This window comes from Taeniopygia guttata, chromosome 36, assembly GCF_048771995.1.
Source record: "Taeniopygia guttata chromosome 36, bTaeGut7.mat, whole genome shotgun sequence".
Taxonomy (NCBI): domain Eukaryota; kingdom Metazoa; phylum Chordata; class Aves; order Passeriformes; family Estrildidae; genus Taeniopygia; species Taeniopygia guttata.
Window position 1 is genome coordinate 1085982 of NC_133061.1, and position 27358 is coordinate 1113339.

The 27358-nt window shown below is 47.8% G+C and overlaps 1 protein-coding gene across 1 annotated transcript; it reads right to left on the reverse strand.

The window, feature by feature from the left end:
* Positions 1 to 773: 773 nt before the first annotated feature.
* On the reverse strand, positions 774 to 27304 carry RABGGTA (Rab geranylgeranyltransferase subunit alpha). The gene is made up of 16 exons (XM_072921243.1): positions 27074 to 27304; positions 25138 to 25236; positions 24010 to 24125; positions 22898 to 23064; positions 20264 to 20458; positions 18688 to 18771; positions 18503 to 18585; positions 15687 to 15788; positions 15495 to 15588; positions 15364 to 15415; positions 15192 to 15280; positions 4952 to 5040; positions 4746 to 4850; positions 3500 to 3613; positions 2042 to 2129; positions 774 to 1046 (listed from the first exon to the last, which is right to left on the reverse strand). Exons 1-16 carry the CDS (start codon positions 27287 to 27289, stop codon positions 898 to 900), a joined length of 1842 nt encoding a protein of 613 aa, XP_072777344.1. The 5' UTR covers positions 27290 to 27304; the 3' UTR covers positions 774 to 897.
* Positions 27305 to 27358: the final 54 nt, after the last annotated feature.

A 27358-nucleotide genomic window follows, 5' to 3' on the forward strand; every position in this document is an offset into this window, starting at 1 on the left:
TAATGGCTCAGTATTTGGCAGGGAGGGGTCCCTATAGGGCAAATCAATGGCTCACTATGTGGCAGGGCGGTTCCTATAGGTGGTTCCTATAGGCTGACCCTATGGATCACTATTTGGCAGGGAGGGGTCCCTATAGGCTGACCCCATGGCTCACTGTGTGGCAGGGTGGTTCCTATAGGTGGTTCCTATAGGCTGACCCTATGGCTCATTATTTGGCAGGGAGAGGTCCCTATGGGCTGACCCCATGGCTCACTATGTGGCAGGGCGGTTCCTATAGGTGGTTCCTATAGGCTGACCCTATGGCTCATTATTTGGCAGGGAGGGGTCCCTATGGGCTGACCCCATGGCTCACTATGTGGCAGGGCGGTTCCTATAGGTGGTTCCTATAGGCTGACCCTATGGCTCACTATTTGGCACGGCCTCGCCCCAGGGTTGGGCCTATAGATCACTATATGGCACTGACGCATTCCGCCCCTCCCCCACCCCCCGGACAGGTCTGACCGCTGCCCCTCCCCCACCCCCCCACCCCTCCCCCACCCAATGTGGCGCAACAGGGGCGGTGGTTGGGATGAGGTAACTGGGAGGGACTGGGATGAACTGGGAGGGACTGGGAGGGACTGGGAGGGACTGGGAGGGACTGGGAGAGGATTGAATGGAACTGGGAGGGGATTTGGGGTTACTGGGAGGGACTGGGAAGGGATTGAATGGAACTGGGAGGGGGTTTGGGGTTACTGGGAAGGACTGGGAAGGGATTGAATGGAACTGGGATAAACTGGGACAAACTGGGACGAACTGGGCCGTCACTTTATTGAACTCCAGACCCGGAAGTTCCCGCGCCGAACGGCAAAGGGGGCGTGGCCACCGCGGCAGAGGGGCGTGGCCTCCAGCAGCAGCCAATCAGCTGAAAGTGACGTCGACACCGGGGAGGAGCTCGGCCAGGTGGGCGGGGCCGCCGGGGGCGGAGCCCAGCGGGGTCTCAGCCAATCCCAGCAGGGCAAGGCGGGGCCAGGCAGCCAATGGGGCGAGAGCGGAGGCGTGGCCAATGGCTGGAGGCGTGACCGGTTAGACCACGCCCACTGGCGGCTAAGCCACGCCCCTTTTCCCCCCAGCGCGGGAAATGCCGCCCCAGTATGGACCAGTATGGACCAGTATGGAGCCGCAGGGCTGCCCAGTCCCTCCCAGTATGAACCAGTACAAACCAGTGCCCTCCCAGTATAAACCAGTGCCCTCCCAGTATAAACCAGTGCCCTCCCAGTCCCTCCCAGTATAAACCAGTGCCCTCCCAGTATAAACCAGTTCCCTCCCAGTTCCCTCCCAGTATAAACCAGTTCCCTCCCAGTCCCTCCCAGTATAAACCAGTGCCCTCCCAGTATAAACCAGTGCCCTCCCAGTGCCCTCCCAGTATAAACCAGTACCCTCCCAGTCCATCCCAGTATAAACCAGTGCCCTCTGAGTCCCTCCCAGTATAAACCAGTTCCCTCCCAGTCCCCTCCCAGTATAAACCAGTGCCCTCCCAGTCCCTCCCAGTATAAACCAGTGCCCTCCCAGTATAAACCAGTGCCCTTCCAGTCCCTCCCAGTATAAACCAGTTCCCTCACAGTCCATCCCAGTTCCTTCCCAGTCCCTCCCAGTATAAACCAGTTCCCTCCCAGTCCCCTCCCAGTATAAACCAGTGCCCTCCCAGTCCTTCCCAGTATAAACCAGTTCCCTCCCAGTCCCTCCCAGTCCCTCCCAGTATAAACCAGTTCCCTCCCAGTCCCTCCCAGTCCCTCCCAGTATAAACCAGTTCCCTCCCAGTCCCCTCCCAGTATAAACCAGTGCCCTCCCAGTCTCTCCCAGTATAAACCAGTGCCCTCCCAGTATAAACCAGTTCCCTCCCAGTCCCTCCCAGTTCATCCCAGTATAAACCAGTTCCCTCCCAGTCCCTCCCAGTCCCTCCCAGTCCATCCCAGTCCCTCCCAGTCCCTCCCAGTGCCCTCCCAGTGCCCTCCCAGTCCCTCCCAGTATAAACCAGTATAAACCAGTATAAACCAGTCCGTACGGTTCCGGTCCAGCCGCAGCAGCCGCAGGCGGGGGAGGGGCGGGGCCACGCCCACCTCGGTCACGTGGTTGTCGGAGAGATCCAGTTCCTGCAAACTGGTTTGTACTGGGACGGACTGGGAGGGACTGGGACGGACTGGGGGGAACTGGGAGGGACTGGGAGGGACTGGGAGGGACTGGGAGGGACTGGGAGGGACTGGTTTATACTGGGAGGGACTGGGAGGAAACTGGGATGAACTGGGAGGGAACTGGGGGGACTGGTTTATACTGGGATGAACTGGGAGGGACTGGGAGGGACTGGGATCAAACTGGGAGGGAACTGGTTTATACTGGGAGGGACTGGGAGGGCACTGGTTTATACTGGGATGGACTGGGATCAAACTGGGAGGGACTGGGAGGGAACTGGGATGAACTGGGAGGGACTGGGAGGGAACTGGGAGGGACTGGGGGGACTGGGATCAAACTGGGAGGGAACTGGTTTATACTGGGAGGGACTGGGAGGGACTGGGAGGGAACTGGGAGGGAACTGGTTTATACTGGGATGGACTGGGAGGGACTGGGAGGGGACTGGGAGGGGACTGGGAGGGAACTGGTTTATACTGGGAGGGACTGGGATCAAACTGGGAGGGACTGATTTATACTGGGAGGGACTGGGAGGGGTTACTGGTTCTACTGGGAGGGGTTACTGGTGTAACTGGTGTTACTGGGAATGGTTACTGGTGTTACTGGTGTAACTGGGAATGGTTACTGGTGTTACTGGTGTAACTGGGAATGGTTACTGGTTTAACTGGTGTGTAACTGGGATGTAACTGGTGTTACTGGTGTGTAACTGGTGTGTTACTGGTGTAACTGGGAATGGTTACTGGTGTTACTGGTGTAACTGGGAATGGTTACTGGTGTTACTGGTGTAACTGGGAATGGTTACTGGTGTAACTGGGAATGGTTACTGGTGTTACTGGGAATGGTTACTGGTGTTACTGGTGTGTTACTGGTTTAACTGGTTTCTCACCCTCAGGCCCCGCAGCGCTCCCAGCTGTTACTGGTGTAACTGGGAATGGTTACTGGTGTAACTGGGCTGTGTTACTGGTGTTACTGGGATGTAACTGGGATGTAACTGGGATGTTACTGGTGTATACTGGTTTGTACTGGTTTCTCACCCTCAGGCCTCTCAGCGCTCCCAGCTGTTACTGGTGTAACTGGGATGTGTTACTGGTTTAACTGGGATGTCACTGGTGTTACTGGGATGTTACTGGTGTGTTACTGGTGTGTTACTGGTGTGTTACTGGTGTATACTGGTTTGTACTGGTTTCTCACCCTCAGGCTCCTCAGCGCTCCCAGCTGTTACTGGTGTAACTGGGATGTGTTACTGGTTTAACTGGGATGTTACTGGTTTAACTGGGATGTTACTGGTGTGTTACTGGTGTATACTGGTGTATACTGGTTTGTACTGGTTTCTCACCCTCAGGCTCCTCAGCGCTCCCAGTGCCGCCGGCAGCTCCCGCAGTTCGTTCCCAACCAGTTCCAACCGGCTCACGGCGGCCATGCGCTCCAGGAACGGCACCGACCTCAGCCCCTAAACCAGTACAAACCAGTATAAACCAGTATAAACCAGTATGGACGAGTATAGACCAGTATAGACCCAAATAAACGCTATAAACCAGTATAAACCAGTATAAACCAGTATAACCCAGTATAACCCAGTTCCAGCCAGGCATGCGCTCCAGGAACGGCACCCACCTCAGCCCCTAAACCAGTACAAACCAGTATAAACCAGTATGAACCAGTACAAACCAGTATAAACCAGTATAAACCAGTATAAACCCAAATAAACCCAAATAAACCATTATAAGCAGCTAAAAACCAGTATAGACCACTACAAACCAGTTTAAACTGGTTTAAACCCCTATAAACCCTTCTAAACCAGTATAAACCAGTATGGACCAGTATAAACCAGTATAAACCAGTATAAACCAGTATGGACCAGTATAAACCAGTACAAACCAGTATAAAAAAATCCTCATTTTCCCAATTTTCCCCCATTTTCCCCCATTTTTAACCCTTTAATTCCCTCCCACTCCTTCCAAATCCCCTCCCAGTTCATCCCAGTCCCCTCCCAGTATAAACCAGTAACCCCAAACCCCAAACCAGTACAAACCAGTATAAACCAGTATAAAAAATCCCAATTTTCGCCCTTTTTTCCCCTTTTTTTAACCATTTTTAACCCTTTAATTCCCTCACACTCTTTCCAAACCCCCTCCCAGTTCATCCCAGTTCCCTCCCAGTACAAACCAGTAACCCCAAACCCCAAACCAGTACAAACCAGTATAAACCAGTATAAACCAGTAAAAAAAACCCCAATTTTCTCCCTTTTTTCCCCTTTTCCCCCATTTTTAACCCTTTAACTCCCTTCCATCACCTTGAAACCCCCTCCCAGTTCATCCCAGTCCCCTCCCAGTTCCCTCCCAGTATAAACCAGTACAAACCAGTAACCCCAAACCCCAAACCAGTATAAACCAGTATAAACCAGTATAAAAAAATCCCCATTTCCCCATTTTTCCCCCTTTTTCAACCATTTTTAACCCTTTAACTCCCTCCCACCACACCCAAACCCCCTCCCAGTTCATCCCAGTTCCCTCCCAGTACAAACCAGTAACCCCAAACCCCAAACCAGTATAAACCAGTACAAACCAGTATAAACCAGTTACCTTGTTGGCCAGGCTCAGCCCCTCCCCCGCTCCCAGTACGGCCAAGGCGGCCTCGAACCGGGACTGGACATCGGCCACGAAACCGGAGCGCAGCGGGTCGGCGGCCTGCCCAGTATAAACCAGTATAAACCAGTATAAACCAGTATAAACCATAAAAACCAGTATAAACCAGTATAAACCAGTATAAACCAGTATAAACCAGTTACCCTGAGGCTCTCCAGGTGGTCCCGGATCTCGCGGGCGCCGCCCCGAGGATCCAACGCGGCCAAAAGCAGAGCCAGGGTCAGCAGGCAGCCTGCACCAGTATAAACCAGTATAAACCAGTATAAATCAGTATGGACCAGTATAAACCAGTATAAACCAGTATAAACCAGTATAAATCAGTATGGACCAGTATAAACCAGTATAAACCAGTATAGACCAGTATAGACCAGTATGGACCAGTATAAACCAGTATAAACCAGTATGACCAGTATAAACCAGTATAAACCAGTATAAACCAGTACAGCTCCACCTCTGGGGTTCTTTAGGGGAAATTTTGGGAATTTTTTGGGGTTTTTGGGGGTTTTTTTTCAGATTTTTTTGGGGTTTTTTGGGGGGGATTTTGGGGATTTTTTCGGGTTTTTTTGGGGGAAATTTTTGGGGTTTTTTTGGGGGAATTTTGGGGATATTTTGGGGTTTCTTTGGGGGAGTTTTTTGGGTATTTTGGGGGTTTTGGGGGGGGAATTTTTGGGGTTTTTGGGGGAATTTTGGGGTTTTTTTTAGGTTGGTTTTGGGATTTTTTGGGGTTTTTTGGGGAGAAAATTTGGGGGTTTTTGGGGGAATTTTGGGGTGGTTTGGGGTTTTTGGAGCTTTTCAGGGGGAATATTTTGGGTTTTTTTGGGGAAGATTTGGGTTTTTTGGGGGAATTTTGGAATTTTTTGGAGCTTTTCAGGGGGAGTTTTTTGAAGGTTTTTTTGGGAATTTTGGGGTGGTTTGGGGGTTTTTTTGGGGGGAATTTTGGGGTTTTTTTCTTTTGTTGGTTTTGGGATTTTTTTTGGTTTTTTGGGGAAAATTTGGGGTTTTTTTGGGGAATTTTGGGGTGGTTTTGGGGGTTTTTGGAGCTTTTCAGGGGGAATTTTTTGGGGTTTTTTTAGGGAATTTTGGGGTGGTTAGGTGGTTTTTTTGAGGGGAATTTTGGGGGTTTTTTTGGGGGATTTTTTTGGGTATTTTGGGATTTTTTGGGGGGAATTTTTGGGTTTTTTGGGGGAATTTTGGGGCTTTTTTGTTAGGTTGGTTTTGGGATTTTTTGGGTGCTTTTGGGGAAAATTTGGGGTTTTTTGGGGAATTTTGGGGCGGTTTGGGGTTTTTTTTGGGGTATTTTGGGTGAGTTTTGGGTTTTTTTGGGGGGATTTTTTGGGGGATTTTTCTGGGGGGAATTTTGGAGTTTTTTTGGGGTTTTTGGGGCGGTTTTGGGGTTTTTTGTGGGTTTTTTGGGGTATTTTTGGGTGTTTTTTTGGGCAGATTTGGGGTTTTTTTTGGGATTTTTTAGGGTGGTTTTGGGGTTTTTTTGGGTGTTTTTTTGGGCAGATTTGGGGTTTTTTGGGGGGATTTTGGGATTTCCAGGTGGTTTTTTGGGGTTTTTTTTGAGGTAATTTTGGGGTATTTTTGGGGTGTTTTTGGGTTTTTTAAGGGGGATTTTTTGGGTTTTTTTGGAGATTTTTGGGGTTTTTCGATGGAATTTTGGGGGGATTTTGGGGTTTTTTAGAGTGGATTTTTTGGGGGATTTTAGGGTGGTTTTGGGATTTTTTGGGGGATTTTAGGGTGGTTTTGGGGTTTTTCTTGGGGTGGTTTTGGGGGTTTTTGGGGCTTTTTGGAGAAGGATTTTGGGGTTTTTTTGGGTATTTTTGGGGTGTTTTTAGGGTTTTTCTGGGCAGTTTCTCAGGGGCATTGTGGGTTTTTTTGGGTGGATTTTGGGATGGTTTTGGGGTTTTTTGGGGTAATTTTGGGGCAATTTTAGGGGTGTTTGTGGGGGCATTTTTAGGGTGGTTTTGGGGTGATTTTTGGGTGGTTTTGGGGTAATTTTGGGGGTTTTTAGGGGGAAATTTGGGGGTTTTTTTTAGGGTGGTTTTGGGACTTTTTTGGGTTTTTTTGGGGGAAAGTTTGGGGTTTTTTGGGGAATTTTTGGGTAGTTTTGGGGTTTTTTGGAGCTTTTCGGGGGGAATTTTTTGGGTTTTTTTGGGGAGAATTTTGGGGGTTTTTTTTTTGTTGGTTTTGGGATTTTTCGGGTTTTTTTGGGGGGAAAATTTGGGGGTTTTTGGGGAAATTTTGAGGTGGTTTTAGGGTTTTTTGGGGCTTTTCGGGGGGAATTTTTTTGGTTTTTTTGGGGTATTTTGGGTGAGTTTCGGGTTCTTTTGGGGGGTTTTTTTGGGGTATTTTTTGGGATTTTTCTGGGGGGAATTTTGGAGCTTTTTTGGGGTTTTTGGGGCGGTTTTGGGGGTTTTTGTGGTTTTTTGGGGTATTTTTGGGTGGTTTTTTGGGCAGATTTGGGTTTTTTTGGGGGGATTTTTTAGGGTGGTTTTGGGGTTTTTTGGGTGTTTTTTGGGGCAGATTTGGGGTTTTTTGGGGGGATTTTTTAGGGTGGTTTGGGGGTTTTTTGGGTGTTTATTTTGGGCATATTTGGGTTTTTTTGTGGTGATTTTGGGATTTCCAGGTGGTTTTTTGGGGGTTTTTTTGAGGTAATTTTGGGGTGTTTTTGGGGTGTTTTTGGGTTTTTTAAGGGGGATTTTTTGGGTTTTTTTGGAGTTTTTTGGGGTTTTTTGATGGAATTTTGGGGGGATGTTGGGGTTTTTTAGAGTGGATTTTTTGGGGGGATTTTAGGGTGGTTTTGGGGTTTTTCTTGGGGTGGCATTGGGGGTTTTTGGGGCTTTTTAGAGGACGATTTTGGGGTTTTTTTGGGTATTTTTGGGGTGTTTTTAGGGTTTTTCTGGGCAGTTTCTCAGAGGCATTGTGGGGTTTTTTTGGGTGGATTTTGGGATGGTTTTGGGGTTTTTTGGGGTAATTTGGGGCGATTTTAGGGGTGTTTGTGGGGGCATTTTTAGGGTGGTTTTGGGGCAATTTTTTGGGTTTTTGGGGGGAATTTTGGGGGGTTTTTTTTAGGTTGGTTTGGGGATTTTTTGGGTTTTTTGGGGGAAAATTTGGGGTTTTTTGGGGGAATTTTGGGGTGGTTTTGGGTTTTTTTGGAGCTTTTCAGGGGGAGTTTTTTGCGTTTTTTTTTAGAAAATTTGGGGTTTTTTGGGGGGAAATTTGGGGTTATTTGGGGTTTTTTTTGGGGGTATTTTGGGTGAGTTTTGTGTTCTTTTGGGGGGATTTTTTTGGGGTATTTTTGGGGATTTTTCTGGCGGGATTTTGGAGCTTTTTTTGGGTTTTTGGGGCGGTTTTGGGGATTTTTTGGTTTTTGGGGGTATTTTGGGTGGTTTTTTGGGCATATTTGGGTTTTTTTGGGGGGGATTTTTTAGGGTGGTTTTGGGGTTTTTTGGGTGTTTCTTTGGGCAGATTTGGGGTTTTTTGGGGGATTTTGGGATTTCCAGGTGGTTTTTTGGGGTTTTTTTTTTAGGTAATTTTGGGGTATTTTTGGGTTGTTTTTGGGTTTTTTAAGGGGGATTTTTTGGGTTATTTTGGAGCTTTTTGGGGTTTGTTGATGGAATTTTGGGGGGATTTGGGGTTTTTTTAGAGCGGATTTTTTTGGGGGATTTTAGGGTGGTTTTGGGATTTTTTTGGGGGGATTTTAGGGTGGTTTTGGGATTTTTTTGGGGGATTTTAGGGTGGTTTTGGGGATTTTCTTGGGGTGGTATTGGGGGTTTTTGGGGCTTTTTGGAGGAGGATTTTGGGGTTTTTTTTGGGTATTTTTGGGGTGTTTTTAGGGTTTTTCTCGGCAGTTTCTCAGGGGCATTGTGGGTTTTTTTGGGTGGATTTTGGGACGGTTTTGGGGTTTTTTGGGGTAATTTTTGGGTGTTTTGGGGCAATTTTAGGGGTGTTTGTGGGGGCATTTTTAGGGTGGTTTTGGGGTAATTTTTGGGTGGTTTTGGGGTAATTTTGGGGTGGTTTGGGAGAATATTGGGGTATTTTGGGGGGTATTTAAGGGATGGGTTAAGGGGCATTTTTGGGGTGGTTTTGGGGGATTTTTAGGCTGATTTTTGGGGTATTTTTGGGGGTATTTTGAGAGCATTTGTGGGGTATTTTTGGGACATTTTTCAGATTATTTTGGCTGTTTTTTGGGTATTTTTGGTTGGTTTTTGGGGTATTTTTGGCTGTTTTTTGGGGTTTTTTGGAGAGCATTTTTGGGGCCGTTTTTGGGAGTAATTTGGGGTATTTTTTGGGTATTTTTGGGGTTTTTTGATGGAATTTTGGGGGTTTTGGGGTTTTTTTTCAGATTTTTTTGGGGTTTTTTTGGGGGGAATTTTGGGCATTTTTTGGGGTTTTTTGGGGGGAGTTTTTTGGGTATTTTGGGTTTTTGGGGGGGAATTTTGGGGAGTTTTTTGGGGTTTTTTGGGGCGAATTTTGGGGTTTTTTTTAGGTTGGTTTTGGGATTTTTTTGGGTTTTTTGGGGGAAATTTTGGGGTTTTTTGGAGCTTTTCAGGGGGAGTTTTTTGGGTTTTTTTGGGGAATTTTGGGGTGGTTTGGGGCTTTTTGGGGGTATTTTGGGGTTTTTTTTTAGGTTGGTTTTGGGACTTTTTGGGTTTTTTGGGGGAATTTTGGGGTGGTTTTGGGGGTTTTTGTGGATTTTTGGGGTTTTTTTGGGTGTTTTTTGGACAGATTTTGTGTCTTTTGGGGGATTTTTTAGGGGGGTTTTAGGGGTTTTTTGGGTGTTTTTTTGGGCGGATTTGGGGTTTTTTTTGGGGGATTTTGGGATTTCCAGGTGGTTTTTTGAGGTTTTTTTTTGAGGTAATTTTGGGGTATTTTTGGGGTGTTTCTGGGTTTTTTAAGGGGGATTTTTTGGGTTTTTTTGGAGATTTTTGGGGTTTTTTGATGGAATTTTGGGGGGATTTTGGGGTTTTTTAGAGTGGATTTTTTTGGGGGGATTTTAGGGTGGTTTTGGGGTTTTTCTTGGGATGGTATTGGGGGTTTTTGGGGCTTTTTGGAGGAGGATTTTGGGGGTTTTTTTGGGTATTTTTGGGGTGTTTTGGGATTTTTTTCTGGGCAGTTTCTCAGGGGCATTGTGGGTTTTTTGGGGTGGATTTTGGGATGGTTTTGGGGTTTTTTGGGGTAATTTTTGGGTATTTTGGGGCAATTTTAGGGGTGTTTGTGGGGGTATTTTTAGGGTGGTTTTGGGGTAATTTTTGGGTGGTTTCGGGGTAATTTTGGGGTGGTTTGGGAGAATATTGGGGTATTTTGGGGGGTATTTAAGGGATGGGTTAAGGGGCATTTTTGGGGTGGTTTTGGGGGATTTTTAGGCTGATTTTTGGGGTATTTTTGGGGGTATTTTGAGAGCATTTGTGGGGTATTTTTGGGACATTTTTCAGATTATTTTGGCTGTTTTTTGGGTATTCTTGGCTGTTTTTTTGGGTATTTTTGGATGTTTTTTTGGGTATTCTTGGCTGGTTTTTGAGGTATTTTTGGCTGTTTTTTGGGGTTTTTTGGGGAGCATTTTTTGGGCCGTTTTTGGGAGTAATTTGGGGTATTCTTTGGGTATTTTTGGGGGTTTTTGATGGAATTTTGGGGGGATTTTGGGGGATTTTTCAGATTTTTTTGGTGTTATTTTGGGGGGAATTTTGGGGATTTTTTCGGGTTTTTTAGGGGGAGTTTTTTGGGTATTTTGGGTTTTTTTGGGGGGAATTTTGGGGGAATTTTTGGGGTTTTTGGGGGGAATTTTGGGGGTTTTTTTTAGGTTGGTTTTGGGATTTTTTTGGTTTTTTTGGGGAAAATTTGGGGTTTTTTAGGGGAATTTTGGTGCTTTTTGGAGCTTTTCGGGGGGAGTTTTTGGGGTTTTTTGGGGAATTTTGGGGTGGTTTGGGGGTTTTTGGGGGGAATTTGGGGGTTTTTTTAGGTTGGTTTTGGGATTTTTCAGGTTTTTTTGGAGGGAATTTTTGGGTTTTTTGGGGAAAATTTGAGGTTTTTTGGGGGAATTTCGGGGTTTTTTGGAGCTCTTCAGGGGGAATTTTTTGGGGTTTTTTGGGGAATTTTGGGGTGGTTTGGGGGTTTTTTGGGGGTATTTTGGGTGAGTTTTGGGTTCTTTTGGGGGGTTTTTTTTGGGGTATTTTTGGGGATTTTTCTGGGGGGAATTTTGGAGCTTTTTTGGGGTTTTTGGGGTGGTTTTGGGGGTTTTTGTGGTTTTTTGCGGTATTTTTGGGGTGTTTTTTGGGCAGATTTGGGTTTTTTTGTGGGGATTTTGGGATTTCCGGGTGGTTTTTTGGGGTTTTTTTTGAGGTAATTTTGGGGTGGTTTTGGGTTTTTTTAGGGGGATTTTTTTGGGTTTTTTTTGAGCTTTTTGGGGTTTTTGGATGGAATTTTGGGGGGATTTCGGGGTTTTTAGAGCAGATTTTTTTGGGGGATTTTAGGATGGTTTTGGGATTTTTTTGGGGGGGATTTGGGGTGATTTTGGGGTTTTTCTTGGGGTGGTATTGGGGGTTTTTGGGGCTTTTTGGAGTTTTTTGGGGGAGGATTTTGGGGGGTTTTTTTGGGTATTTTTGGGTGTTTTTGGATGTTTTTGGGGGGATTTTTTAGGGTGGTTTTGGGGGTTTTTTGGGTGGTTTTTTGAGCGGATTTGGGGTTTTTTGGGGGGATTTTTGGGGTGGTTTTGGGGTTTTTTGGGCAGATTTGGGGTTTTTGGGGGGGATTTTTTGGGGTGGTTTTGGGGTTTTTTGGGTGTTTTTTTGGGTGGATTTGGTTTTTTTGGGGGGATTTTTTAGGTGGTTTTGGGGTTTTTTGGGGTGTTTTTTTTGGCAGATTTGGGGTTTTTTTGGGGGATTTTTTGGGATGGTTTTGGGGGTTTTTCAGGTTTTTTTGGGGGTATTTTTGGGTGTTTTTTGGGCAGATTTGGGGTTTTTTCGGGGATTTTATAGGGTGGTTTTGGGTTTTTTTGGGTGTTTTTTTGGGCAGATTTGGGGTTTTTTGGGGGGATTTTAGGGTGGTTTTGGGGTTTTTTGGGTGTTTTTTTGGGCGGATTTGGGTTTTTTGGGGGGATTTTTTGGGGTAGTTTTGGGGTTTTTTGGGTGTTTTTTTGGGGCAGATTTGGGGTTTTTTGGGGGGGATTTTGGGATTTCCAGGTGGTTTTTTAGGGTTTTTTTTTGAGGTAATTTTGGGGTATTTTTGGGGTGTTTTTGGGTTTTTTAAAGGGGATTTTTTGGGTTTTTTTGGAGCTTTTTGTGGTTTTTTGATGGAACTTTGGGGGGATTTTGGGGTTTTTTAGAGTGGATTTTTTGGGGGATTTTAGGGTGGTTTTGGGATTTTTTTTGGGGATTTTAGGGTGGTTTTGGGTTTTTTTGGGGTAATTTTGGGGTAATTTTGGGGCAATTTTATGGGTGTTTGTGGGGGCATTTTTAGGGTGGTTTTGGGGTAATTTTTGGGTGGTTTCGGGGTAATTTTGGGGCGGTTTGGGAGAATATTGGGGTATTTTGGGGGGTATTTAAGGGATGGGTTGGGGGCATTTTTGGGGTGGTTTTGGGGGATTTTTAGGCTGATTTTTGGGGTATTTTTGGGGGTATTTTGAGAGCATTTGTGGGGTATTTTTGGGACATTTTTCCGATTATTTTGGCTGTTTTTTGGGTATTCTTGGCCGTTTTTTGGGGTTTTTTGCAGAGCATTTTTGGGCCGTTTTTGGGAGTAATTTGGGGTATTTTTGGGTATTTTTTGGGGTATTTTTGATGGAATTTTGGGGTTTTTTGGAGTTTTTTCAGATATTTTTGGGGGTTTTTTTGGGGGGAATTACAGGGAATTTTTCGGGTTTTTTTGGGGGGAGTTTTTTGGGTATTTTGGGATTTTTTGGGGGGAATTTTTGGGGTTTTTGGGGGGAATTTTGGGGGTTTTTTTTAGGTTGGTTTTGGGATTTTTCACGTTTTTTTGGAGGGAATTTTTGGGTTTTTTGGGGGGAATTTTGGGGTTTTTTTGGGGTTTTTTTTGGGGGGAATTTTTTGGGGTTTTTTTGGGAATTTTGGGGTGGTTTCGGGGTTTTTTAGGGGGAATTTTGGGGTATTTTTAGGTTGGTTTTGGGATTTTTTGGCCTTTTTGGGGGGAAATTTGGGGTTTTTGGGGGGAATTTTGGGGATTTTTTCGGGTTTTTTTGGGGGGTTTTTTTTTGAGGTAATTTTGGAGTATTTTTGGGGTGTTTTTGGGTTTTTTAAGGGGGATTTTTTGGGTTTTTTTGGAGATTTTTGGGGTTTTTTGATGGAATTTTGGGGGGATTTCGGGGCTTTTTAGAGTGCATTTTTTGGGGGTTTTTTTTTAGGTTGGTTTTGGGATTTTTTTCGGGTTTTTTGGGGGAAAATTTGGGGTTTTTTGGGGGAATTTTGGGCTGGTTTTGTGGTTTTTTGGAACTTTTCGGGGGGAGTTTTTTGGGTTTTTTTGGAGAAAATTTGGGGGTTTTTGGGGTTTTTTTGGGGGTATTTTGGGTGAGTTTCGGGTTCTTTTGGGGAGATTTTTTTGGGGTATTTTTGGGGATTTTTCTGGGGGGCAATTTTGGAGCTTTTTTGGGGTTTTGGGGGCGGTTTTGGGGGTTTTTGCGGTTTTTTTGGGATATTTTTGGGTGTTTTTTTGGGCAGATTTGGTTTTTTTTGGGGGGGATTTTTTAGGGTGTTTTTAGGGGGTTTTGAGTGGTTTTTTTTTCAGATTTGGGGTTTTTTGGGGAATTTTTTAGGGTGGTTTTGGGGTTTTTTGGGTGTTTTTTTGGGCAGATTTGGGGTTTTTTGGGGGGATTTTGGGATTTCCAGGTGGTTTTTTGGGGGTTTTTTTTGAGGTAATTTTGGGGTATTTTTTGGGGTGTTTTTGGGTTTTTTAAGGGGGATTTTTTGGGGTTTTTTGGAGATTTTTGGGGTTTTTTGGATGGAATTTTGGGGGGATTTCGGGTTTTTTAGAGTGGATTTTTTGGGGGATTTTAGGGTGGTTTTGGGATTTTTTGGGGGATTTTAGGGTGGTTTTGGGGTTTTTCTTGGGGTGCTATTGGGGGTTTTTGGGGCTTTTTGGGGGAGGATTTTGGGGTTTTTTTGGGTATTTTTGGGGTGTTTTTAGGGTTTTTCTGGGCAGTTTCTCAGGGGCATTGTGGGGTTTTTTGGGTGGATTTTGGGATGGTTTTGGGGTCATTTTTGGGGTAATTTTGGGGCAATTTTAGGGGTGTTTGTGGGGGCATTTTTAGGGTGGTTTTGGGGTAATTTTTGGGTGTTTTTGGGGTAATTTTGGGGCGGTTTGGGAGAATATTGGGGTATTTTGGAGGGTATTTAAGGGATGGGTTAGGGGCATTTTTGGGGTCGTTTTGGGGGATTTTTAGGCTGAGTTTTGGGGTATTTTTGGGGGTATTTTGAGAGCATTTGTGGGGTATTTTTGGGACATTTTTCAGATTATTTTGGCTGTTTTTTGGGGTATTTTTGGATGTTTTTTTGGGTATTCTTGGCTGGTTTTTGAGGTATTTTTGGCTGTTTTTTGGGGTATTTTGGAGAGCATTTTTAGGCCGTTTTTGGGAGTAATTTGGGGTATTTTTGGGTATTTTTGGGGTTTTTTGGGGGGAATTTTGGGGGAATTTTTGGGGTTTTTGGGGGGAATTTTGGGGTTTTTTTTTAGGTTGGTTTTGGGATTTTTTTGGGTTTTTGGGGAAAATTTGGGGGTTTGGGGGGAATTTTGAGGTGGTTTTGGGGTTTTTTGGAGCTTTTCAGGGGGAATTTTTTGAGGTTTTTTTGGGAATTTTGGGGTGGTTTTGGGTTTTTTTGGGGGGAATTTTGGGGGTTTTTTTTAGGTTGGTTTTGGGATTTTTTGGGTTTTTTTGGGGAAAAATTTGGGGTTTTTTTTGGGAATTTTGGGGTGGTTTTGGGGTTTTTTGGAGCTTTTCGGGGGGAGTTTTTTGGGGTTTTTTTGGGAATTTTGGGGTTTTTTAGGGGAATTTTGGGGTGGTTTCGGTGGATTTTTGGAGCTTTTCAGGGGGAATTTTTTGGGGTTTTTTTGGGAATTTTGGGGTGGTTTGGGGGTTTTTTTAAGGGTATTTTGGGTGAGTTTTGGGTTCTTTTGGGGGGATTTTTTTGGGGTATTTTTGGGGATTTTTCTGGGGGAATTTTGGAGCTCTTTTGGGGTTTTTGGGGAGAATTTTGGGGGTTTTTGTGGGGATTTTTGCAGTATTTTTGGGGTGTTTTTTGGGAAGATTTGGGTTTTTTTGGGGGGGGATTTTTTGGGGTGGTTTTGGGGTTTTTTGGGTGTTTTTTTGGGCAGATTTGGGTTTTTTTGGGGGGATATTTTGGGGTATTTTTTGGGGTGTTTTTGGGCTCTCACCTCGGCTCTGGGGCTCGAGTTCCAGCAGCTCCCGGCACACCTGGACCTGCTCCTGCAGCACCTGAGCCTCGGCCACGCCCAGTTCCGGCCTGGGGGCGGGGCCAGCAGGTAAAAAGGGGCGGGGTTTGATAAAAAGGGGGCGTGGTTTTGCCCAAAAAGGGGCGTGGCTCACCAAAACAGCTCCCGCTCCACGATTGGCTCCTGCCACCAAGCCTCAGCCTCACCTGAGGAGAAAAAGGGCGTGGTCAGGTGAGGGATGGGCGTGGCCAAAAGTGGGCGGGGTCAGAGGGGGCGTGGCCTCACCTGGCAGCAGCGTCACCTGGCGGGGGGCGGAGTCAGCCCAGGTGACCTCCAGGTGGGCGGGGCTGTCGGTGGGCGGGGCGGGGAGGGCGCAGAGCTGACGTCACCCGTCAAGGTGTGCCAGGTGAGGTGACCACGCCCACGCCAAGCCACGCCCACCCCAGCCCCGCCCTCCTGTTTTTAGGTGGAGGATACCCAGGTGTGGCCGGGGCGTGGTCGTCCCTCCCCTGAGCGCCATGGCCCGGCCAGGGTGGAACCGTCCATGGTCACCTTCAGCTCTGGGCACGTTGGGTTCACCTGTGGTGGGGAGAAAGCAGAAAATTTTGGGGTTTTCTCACCAAAAATCGGGAATTTCCAGCCCAAAATATGAGGTTTTTAACAGCAAAATGTTTGGGACATCAGGTCTACCCATTGAAATGAATGGGGGGTGGTGGACACCAGGTCTACCCCATTAAAGTCAATGGGGATTTTTTGGACACCAGGTCTACCCCATAGAAGTCAATGGGAATTTGGGGACACCAGGTCTACCCCATTAAAGTCAATGGGGATTTTTATGGACACCAGGTCTACCCCATGAAAGTCAATGGGGATTAGGGACACCAGGTCTACCCATTAAAGTCAATGGGGATTTAGGGACACCAGGTCTACCCCATTAAAGTCAATGGGGATTTATGGACACCAGGTCTACCCATTAAAGTCAATGGGGATTTAGGGACACCAGGTCTACCCATTAAAGTCAATGGGGATTTAGGGACACCAGGTCTACCCATTAAAGTCAATGGGGATTTAGGGACACCAGGTCTACCCATTAAAGTCAATGGGGATTTTTAGGTCACCAGGTCTACCCCATTAAAGTCAATGGGGATTTATGGACACCACGTCTACCCTATTAAAGTCAATGGGGGGGTTTTGGACACCAGGTCTACCCCATTAAAGTCAATTGGGATTTAGGGACACCAGGTCTACCCATTAAAGTCAAAGGGGATTTTTATGGACACCAGGTCTACCCAATTGAAGTCAATGGGGATTTTTTGCGACACCAGGTCTACCCCATTAACGTCAATGGGGATTTATGGACACCAAGTCTGCCCCATTAAAGTCAATGGGGATTTATGGACACCAGGTCTACCCATTAAAGTCAATGGGGATTTATGGACACCAGGTCTACCCATTAAAGTCAATGGGGATTTTAAGGACACCAGGTCTACCCCATTATAGTCAATGGGGAGTTTTGGACACCAGGTCTACCCCATTAAAAGTCATTTTTCCCCATTATTTCCTTTTTTTTTGCCGGATTTCCCCCCAATTTTTTCGCCATTTTAACCCCATTTTTTAATTTATTTTCCCCCATTATTTCCCTATTTCCCCCCCATTTTTCCCCTTGTTTTCCCCATTTTTCCCCTTATTTTCTCCATTATTTCCCCTGATTTCACCCCATATTTTCCCCTTATTTTCCCCATTATTTCCCCATTTTCCCCCCAAATTTTCTCCATTTTTACCCCATTTTTTCCCATATTTTTCCTGCATTTTCCCCATTATTTTCCCATCTTTGCCTGATTTTTCCCCAATTTGGCTGTTTTTTGGGTTTTTTAGGAGAGCATTTTTTTGGGCCGTTTTTGGGAGTAATTTGGGGTATTTTTGGGTATTTTGGGGGTTTTTTTGATGGAATTTTGGGGGGATTTTGGGGTTTTTTATAGTGGATTTTTTGGGGGGATTTTAGGGTGGTTTTGGGTTTTTTGGGTGTTTTTTTGGGCAGATTTGGGGTTTTTTGGGGGGAATTTTGGGCGGATTTGGGTTTTTTTGGGGGATTTTTTAGGGTGGTTTTGGGTTTTTTTGGGTGTTTTTTTGGGCGGATTTGGGGTTTTCTGGGGGAATTTTTAAGGGTGATTTTGGGGTTTTTTGGGTGTTTTTTGGGCGGATTTGGGGGTTTTTGGGGGGATTTTTTAGGGTGGTTTTAGGGTGGTTTTGGGGGGTTTTGGGTGTTTTTTTGGGCAGATTTGGGGTTTTTTGTGGGGATTTTGGGATTTCTGGGTGGGTTTTTTTGGGGTAATTTTGTGGTATTTTGGGGGTGTTTTTAGTGTTTTTCTGGGGTGTTTTTTGGGAGCATTGTGGGGTTTTTTGAGGGCATTTTGGGGTGATTTTGGGGTTTTTTAAGGGGATTTTTTGGGTTTTTTGGAGATTTTTGGGGTTTTTTGATGGGATTTTGGGGTTTTGTAGAGTGGATTTCTTTGGGGGATTTTAGGGTGGTTTTGGGTTTTTGGGGTGTTTTTTTGGGCAGATTTGGGGTTTTTTGGGGGATTTTTTAGGGTGGTTTTGGGTTTTTTTGGGTGTTTTTTTGGGCGGATTTGGGGTTTTTTGGGGGAATTTTTTAGGGTGATTTTGGGGTTTTTTGGGTGTTTTTTTGGGCGGATTTGGGGTTTTTTGGGGGGATTTTTTTAGGGTGGTTTTGGGGGGTTTTGGGTGTTTTTTTGGGCAGATTTGGGGTTTTTTGTGGGTATTTTGGGATTTCTGGGTGGGTTTTTTTGGGGTAATTTTGTGGTATTTTTGGGGTGTTTTTAGGGTTTTTCTGGGGTGTTCTTTAGGAGCATTGTGGGGATTTTTGAGGGCATTTTGGGGTGATTTTGGGGTTTTTTAAGGGGATTTTTTGGGTTTTTTTGGAGATTTTTGGGGTTTTTTGATGGGATTTTGATGGGAATTCGGGGTTTTTTAGAGCGGATTTTTTGGAGGGATTTTAGGGTGGTTTGGGGTTTTTGGGGTGTTTTTTTAGGCAGTTTTTAGTCTACCCCATTAAACCCAATGGGGATTTGGGGACACCAGGTCTACCCCATTAAAGTCAATGGGGATTTTTGGACACCAGGTCTACCCCATTAAAGTCAATGGGGGGTTATGGACACCAGGTCTACCCGATTAAAGTCAATGGGGATTTGTGGACAGCAGGTTTACCCCATTAAAGTCAATATGGATTTTAGGGAAAATGATGATTTTTGGGGTTCCCAGGTGTCCCCACTCACCTTGACGGGCCGGGAGAAGATGACGGCCAGCGTCGCGTCCTCACGGTCGACATGGACACAGATGACCCTCGGCGGCGGAGGGGCTGTCGGGGGGCACCCCAACATTCAGGGGGCACCCCAACATTCAGGGGGCACCCCAAAAATCCAGGTGAGAGCCCCAGGGGTGGCAGGGAAGGCCGGGTTACCTCGGGAGAGGATGCAGCGCAGGTACACCCAGGCGCTTTGGTCCGTGGGGTCGGTGAAGACGGCGTTCTGCACCAGCTCCAGCTCTGGGGGGGCGCAAAGGGAGCAGCACAAAATCTCAGGGGGGGAAAGGAGGCACCCCAAAACCTCAGTGTGGCGCCCTAAAATCTGAATAGGGGTGCCCAGGTGTGTGGGAGTGCGGGTGTACCCATTAAAGTCAATGGGGATTGGAGGACACCAGGTCTACCCCATTAAAGTCAATTGGAGTTACAGACACCAGGTCTACCCCATTAAAGTCAATGGGAGTTACAGACACCAGGTCTACCCCATTGAAGTCAATGGGGATTTGGGGACACCAGGTCTACCCCATTAAAGTCAATGGGGATTTAGGGACACCAGGTCTACCCCATTAAAGTCAATGGGGATTTTTTGGGGCACCAGGTCTACCCCATTAAAAGTCATTTTTCCCCATTTGTCCCCAATTTCCCCATTATTTCCCCTTTTTTTGCCGGATTTCCCCCCAATTTTTTCGCCATTTTAACCCCATTTTTTAATTTATTTTCCCCCATTATTTCCCTATTTCCCCCCCATTTTTTCCCCTTGTTTTCCCCTTATTTTCTCCATTATTTCCCCTGATTTCACCCCATATTTTCCCCTTATTTTCCCCATTATTTCCCCATTTTCCCCCCAAATTTTCTCCATTTTTACCCCATTGTTTCCCATATTTTTCCTGCATTTTCCCCATTATTTTCCCATCTTTGCCTGATTTTTCCCCAATTTTTTCCCCATTTTAGGGACACCAGGTCTACCCCATTAAAGTCAATGGGGACTATAGGGACACCAGGTCTACCCCATTAAAGTCAATGGGAGTTACAGACACCAGGTCTACCCCATTAAAGTCAATGGGGACAGAGAGGCAACAGGTCTACCCCATTAAAGTCAATGGGGACTTAGGGGCACCAGGTCTACCCCATTGAAATCAATGGGGATTATTTGGGGACACCAGGTCTACCCCATTAAAGTCAATGGGGATTTAGTGACACCAGGTCTACCCCATTAAAGTCAATGGGGATTTAGGGACACCAGGTCTACCCCATTAAAGTCAATGGGGACCAATGGACACCAGGTCTACCCCATTAAAGTCAATGGGGATTTTTGGACACCAGGTCTACCCATAGAAGTCAATGGGATTTTAGGGACACCAGGTCTACCCTATTAAAGTCAATGGGGATTTTTTGGGACACCAGGTCTACCCCATTAAAGTCAATGGGGATTTAGGGACACCAGGTCTACCCCATTAAAGTCAGTGGGATTTTTTGGACACCAGGTCTACCCCATTAAAGTCAATGGGGATTTAGGGACACCAGGTCTACCCTATTGAAGTCAGTGGGGATTTTTTGGACACCAGGTCTACCCCATTAAAGTCAATGGGGATTTTAAGGACACCAGGTCTACCCCAATTAAACCCAACGGGATTTAATGACCCCCATTAAACCCGCCCCCCTTTATAGGATTGCCTGTACATTTTTTTGGGATCCTCCAGATTTTTGGGAATTTTCCCGGGTGGGAATCTCTCACCTTCCTTCAGCTTTTCGGGTGGCAGCGCCCCGGGTTTGCCCTCGCCGCCGCCCCGGGCGGGCGCCAGCAGCCGCAGCCGGTGGTGCCAGGCCGAGAAGTTGGAGAAGTCGCGGCTCAGCAGCGCCCCGGCGAATGCCAACTCGGCCTCGGGGTCCTGCCCGGCCACCAGAGCCCGCCGGTGCTCCCAGGCGTGGACTGGGAGGGCACCAGTATAAACCAGTAAGGACTGGGAGCCACCCCCGAGCCCCTGAGGGCCGTGGCGGCATCTCCCAGTATAAACCAGTAAGGCTTCATGCACCCAATCCCATTCCCAGTGCGGTCCAGGAGCTCCCAAATTAGTCTTGGGGTTCCCAGGTTCACCAGGTTTATACTGGGAGGGCACCAGTACAAACCAGTAAGGACTGGGAGCCGCCCCTGAGCCCCTGAGTCCCGTGGCAGTATCTCCCAGTATAAACCAGTAAGGCTTCATGCACCCAAACCCATTCCCCGTGTGGTCCAGGGGCTCCCAGGTTCACCAGGTTTATACTGGGAGGGCACCAGTATAAACCAGTAAGGACTGGGAGCCACCCCCAAGCTCCTGAGGGCCGTGGCAGCGTCTCCCAGTATAAACCAGTAAGGCTTCATGCAGCCAAACCCATTCCCAGTGTGGTCCAGAGGCTCCCAAGGTGGTCTTGGGGTTGCCAGGTTCACCAGGTTTATACTGGGAGGGCACCAGTATAAACCAGTAAGGACTGGGAGCCACCCCCGAGCCCCTGAGGGCTGTGGCGGCATCTCCCAGTATAAACCAGTAAGGACTGGGAGCTGCCCTGAGCTCCTGAGGGCCATGGCAGCATCTCCCAGTATAAACCAGTAAGCCCAGCACAACCCAAAGTCACTCCCAGTAGGTCCCAGGCCCCATCCCAGTATAAACCAGTAAGCCCAGCAGCCCAAAAGTTGCTCCCAGTAGGTCCCAAAGCATCCCTTAGCTGCCTCCCAGTATAAACCAGTATAAACCAGTATAACCCAGTAACTCCCAGCACCCCATCCCAGTACAAACCAGTACAAACCAGTATAAATCACAGTGGGCCACCAGGTCCTCCTGGCCAGCAGGGGGCGCTCACACACACACCCCAGTCCCTCTCCCAGTATAACCCAGTACAAACCAGTCCAAACCAGTGACCCCAGCACCTCCAGCACCCCGTCCCAGTATAACCCAGTATGAACCAGTATAACCCAGTACAAACCAGTACAAACCAGTATAAACCAGTAAACAGCGCCAGGTCCTCCCGGCCAGCAGAGGGCGCTCACATTTGGTCCATTCTCTCTCCCAGTACAAACCAGTCCAAACCAGTGACCCCAGCCTTACCCCAGCACCCTGTCCCAGTATAAACCAGTATGAACCAGTACAACCCAGTATAAACCAGTACAAACCAGTACGCACAGCGCCAGGTCTTCACATTCCGTCCATTCTCTCTCCCAGTACAAACCAGTCCAAACCAGTGACCCCAGCCTTACCCCAGCCCCCCATCCCAGTATAAACCAGTATGAACCAGTATAACCCAATATAAACCAGTATAAACCAGTATGAACCAGTACAACCAGTACGCACAGCGCCAGGTCCTCACATTTGGTCCATTCTCTCTCCCAGTACAAACCAGTCCAAACCAGTGACCCCAGCCTTATCCCAGCACCCCATCCCAGTATAAACCAGTATAAACCAGTATAACCCAGTATAACCCAGTATAACCCAGTACAAACCAGTACAAACCAGTATAAACCAATAAACAGCGCCAGGTCCTCCAGGCCACCAGAGGGCGCTCACATTTGGTCCATTCTCTCTCCCAGTACAAACCAGTCCAAACCAGTGACCCCAGCCTTATCCCAGCACCCCCAGGACCCCGTCCCAGTACAAACCAGTACAAACCAGTACAACCCAGTACAACCCAGTATAAACCAGTACAAACCAGTACACACAGCGCCAGGTCCTCCAGGCCACCAGGGGGCGCTCACATTTGGTCCATTCTCTCTCCCAGTACAAACCAGTCCAAACCAGTGACCTCAGCCTTATCCCAGCACCCCGTCCCAGTATAAACCAGTATGAACCAGTACAACCCAGTACAACCCAGTATAAACCAGTATAAACCAGTATAAACCAGTATACACAGCGCCAGGTCCTCCAAGCCTGCAGGGGGCGCTCACAAACACACCCCAGTCCCTCTCCCAGTATAAACCAGTATAAACCAGTCCAAACCAGTGACCCCAGCCTTATCCCAGCACCCCGTCCCAGTATAAACCAGTACAAACCAGTACAAACCAGTATAAACCAGTACAAACCAGTATAAACCAGTATAAACCAGTATAAACCAGTCCAAACCAGTGACCCCAGCCTTATCCCAGCACCCCATCCCAGTATAAACCAGTATGAACCAGTATAAACCAGTATAAACCAGTACAAACCAGTATAAACCAGTACACACAGCGCCAGGTCCTCCAGGCCACCAGAGGGCGCTCACATTTGGTCCATTCTCTCTCCCAGTATAACCCAGTATAAACCAGTTACAACCAGTGACTCCATCCCTATCCCAGCACCCCCAGGACCCCGTCCCAGTACAAACCAGTACAAACCAGTACAAACCAGTACAAACCAGTACTCACAGTTGCGGGGGTCGGCCGCCAGCAGGCGCTCGCACAGCGCCAGGTCCTCCCGGCCGCTAGAGGGCGCCGTGGCGTGGCCCAGCACCCACCCCCGGTGGTGCCACGCCCCGTAAGATTTGGGGTTCACCCCCAGGCACTGCCCCACGAACGCCAGCTCCGAGGGCACCCTGAAACCAGTACGAACCAGTAAGGACCAGTATGGACCAGTATGGACCAGTATGGACCAGTATGGAGCAATATAAATGAAAAAAAACAGTAAAAATACAGCAAAAACCAGTAAAAACCAGTAAAAACCAGTATAAAACAGTAATAAAAGTGTAAGACAAACCAGTAAAAACCAGTAAGGACCAGTATAAACCAGTATGGACCAGTATGGACCAGTATAAGTGGTAAAAACCAGTAAAAACCAGTAAAAAACCAGTAAAAACCAGTATAAAATGGTAAAAAACTTATCAGGAAAACCAGTATGGACCAGTATAAACCAGTATGAACCAGTATGGACCAGTATAAACCAGTATAAACCAGTATGGACCAGTATAAACCAGTAAAGACCAGTATGGACCAGTATGGATGGTCAAAACCAGTCAAAACCAGTCAAAACCAGTAAAAAACAGTAAAAAACAGTAAAAACCAGTATAAAAACACTAAAAAAAGTATAACCAGTATAAACCAGTAAAAACCAGATAAAACCAGTAAAAACCAGTATAAACTCATAAAAAACAGAAAAAAACAGTAAAAACCAGTATAAACCAGTATAAACCAGTATAAACCAGTAAAAAAAGTAGAAACCAGTTAAAACCAGTAAAAACCAATAAAAAGCAGAAAAAAACAGTAAAAACCAGTAAAAACCAGTATAAACCAGTCAAAACCAGTATAAACCGGTATAAACCAGTATAAACCAGTAAAAACCAGTATAAACCAGTAAAAACCAGTATACACCAGTATAAACCGGTATAAACCAGTACAAACCAGTACAACCCAGTACCCCCAAACTCCCTTTTAACCCTTTCTCGCCCCCTCCCAGTACAAACCAGTGCCCTGCCGGCCCCTCCCGGCCCAAACCAGTCCAAACCAGTATAAACCAGTATAAACCAGTATAAACCAGTACGAACCAGTCCCCTCCCAGTGCTCCCAGTGCCCGCCGGCGCAGGTTCCAGCAGGTTCCGACGTCGGGATTGGCCGTCAGCACCGCCCCCGTCAGGGACAGCACCTGGGAGGGGGGTGCCCCCTGCGGGAAACCAGTATAAACCAGTATAAACCAGTATGAACCAGTATAAACCAGTATAGACCAGTATAAACCAGTATAAACCAGTTCAAACCAGTATAAACCAGTATAGACCAGTATAAACCAGTTCAAACCAGTAAAAACCAGTATAGACCAGTATAAACCAGTATAAACCAGTAAAAACCAGTATAAACCAGTATAAACCACTTCAAACCAGTATAAACCAGTATAAACCAGTATGAACCAGTATAAACCAGTATAAACCAGTAAAAACCAGTATAAACCAGTATAGACCAGTAAAAACCAGTATACACCAGTATAAACCAGTATGAACCAGTATACACCAGTATAAACCAGTACAAACCAGTATACACCAGTATAGACCAGTAAAAACCAGTAAAAAACAGTAAAAAACAGTATAAATCAGTATAGACCAGTAAAAACCAGTATAGACCAGTATAAACCAGTATAAACCAGTAAAAACCAGTAAAAACCAGTATAAACCAGTTCAAACCAGTATAAACCAGTATAAACCAGTAAAAACCAGTTCAAACCAGTATAAACCAGTTCAAACCAGTAAAAAACAGTATAAACCAGTATACACCAGTAAAAACCAGTAAGAACCAGTATAAACCAGTATAAACCAGTATAAACCAGTCTGGACCAGTATAAACCAATTTAAAACCCTCCCAGTCCTTCCCAGTACAAACCAGTAACCCCAAACCCCCTCCCAGTACAAACCAGCAACCCCCAAATCCCCTCCCAGTTCCCTCCCAGTATAAACCAGTAAGAAAAAAACCCCACACCAGTATAAACCAGTATAAACCAGTATAAACCAGTATAAACCAGTATAAACCAGTACAAAAATCACTCTCCAACCCGCGTTTCTCCCCATTTTTAACCCTTTAAACCCCTCCCAGTCCCTCCCAGTACAAACCAGTTCCCTCCCAGTCCCCTCCCAGTCCCTCCCAGTCCCTCCCAGTAAAAACCAGTACAAACCAGTACAAACCAGTACCCCCAGTAAGGCGTCCATGGCCTCCCGGTAGTGCCTCAGTTTCTCCTCCCGCTGCCGGCGCCGGGCGGAGTCCGGGGGGCGGAGCTTCAGCCGCCCGTGCTGGGAGGAACTGGTTTGTACTGGGAGGGACTGGGAGGGACTGGGAGGGACTGGGAGGGACTGGGAGGGACTGGTTTGTACTGGGAGGGACTGGGAGGGACTGGGAGGGAACTGGGAGGGACTGGGAGGGACTGGGAGGGGACTGGGAGGGACTGGGAGGGAACTGGGATGGACTGGGAGGGAACTGGGATGAACTGGTTTGTACTGGGAGGGACTGGGAGGGACTGGGATGGACTGGGAGGGACTGGGAGGGACTGGGAGGGGACTGGTTAGTACTGGGATGAACTGGGATGAACTGGGAGTTACCGGTTTGGGGTTTGGGGTTACTGGGATGAACTGGGAGGGAACTGGGACGGACTGGGATGAAACTGGGAGGGACTGGTTTATACTGGGAGGGACTGGGAGGGACTGGGATGGACTGGGAGGGGACTGGTTTGTACTGGGAGGGACTGGGAGGGGACTGGGAGGGAACTGGGATGAACTGGGAATGGGGTTTGGGGTTACTGGGATGAACTGGGAGTTACTGGGATGTTACTGGGATGGACTGGGGTCATACTGGGATGAACTGGTTTGAACTGGGAGGTTACTGGAACGAACTGGAATGGACTGGGATTGACTGGGATGAAACTGGGAGGGACTGGGATGGACTGGGAGGGGACTGGTTTATACTGGGAGGGACTGGGAGGGACTGGGATGAACTGGGAATGGGGTTTGGGGTTACTGGGAGGGTACTGGGATGGACTGGTTTGTACTGGGAGGGACTGGGAGGGAACTGGGAAGGACTGGGAAGGACTGGGAGGGACTGGGAGGGACTGGGATTGACTGGGATGGACTGGGAGTTACTGGGATGTTACTGGGATGTTACTGGGATGAACTGGGATGAACTGGGAGGGGATTTGGGGTTACTGGGATGAACTGGGAGTTACTGGTTTGGGGTTTGGGGTTACTGGGAGGGGACTGGGATGGACTGGGGCCATACTGGGATGAACTGGGAGGGACTGGGATTGACTGGGATGAAACTGGGAGGGACTGGGATGGACTGGGAGGGGACTGGTTTATACTGGGAGGGGACTGGGAGGGACTGGGAGGGACTGGGATGAACTGGGATGGACTGGGAGGGACTGGGAGGGACTGGGATGAACTGGGAATGGGGTTTGGGGTTACTGGGATGAACTGGGAGTTACTGGTTTGGGGTTTGGGGTTACTGGGAGGGGATTGGGATGGACTGGGATGGACTGGGAGTTACTGGGATGGACTGGGGCCATACTGGGATGAACTGGGAGTTACTGGGATGGACTGGGGCCATACTGGGATGAACTGGGAGAGACTGGGAAGCCAAACTGGGCAAACTGGGAGGGACTGGGATCGTACTGGGAGGGACTGGGAATGGGAACTGAGCAAGCTGGGAGTTACTGGGAGGGAACCGGGAGGTTACTGGGATGAACTGGGAGTTACTGGAACGTTACTGGGATGGACTGGGAGGGGATTTGGGCTCACTGGGATGAACTGGGGCCATACTGGGGCGTTACTGGTTTGAACTGGGAGGAACTGGGAGCTCCGGGGGGGGGGGGGCGGGGCTTGCTCCGGGCCGGTTCCATTCCCACCCGCGGGGGGGGGGCGGGGCTCGCTCCGGGCCGGTTCCATTCCCACCCGCGGGGGGGGGCGGGGCTCGCTCCGGGCCGGTTCCATTCCCACCCGCGGGGGGGGGCGGGGCTCGCTCCGGGCCGGTTCCATTCCCACCCGCGGGTGGGGGGGGGCGGGGCTCGCTCCAGGCCGGTTCCATTCCCACCCGCGGGGGGGTGGGGGGGGGGGGGGGGGAAAGGAGCCGTTCCCTCACCATTTCCTCAGCTGGGCGCGGCGCGCTGCGGGACCTGCGGGCGGCAGCGGAGCTCGGGGCGGATCCCGGCGCTGATCCCGGCGGGATCCGCTCCCCCTTTCCCCGATCCCGGCACCCACCGGAGCGGCGGCTGTGGCGGGCGCTGCCGGGAATGGCGGCGGCTGTGGCGGGCGCGGGGCATGCCGGGATACACCGAGGCAAACGGCGCGGCGCCATGTTGTCGCGCCGCGCGGCTCGCTTTACGGCGGTGTGGCGAGGTGAGGGTGTCGCGAAGCGGCGGGCGCG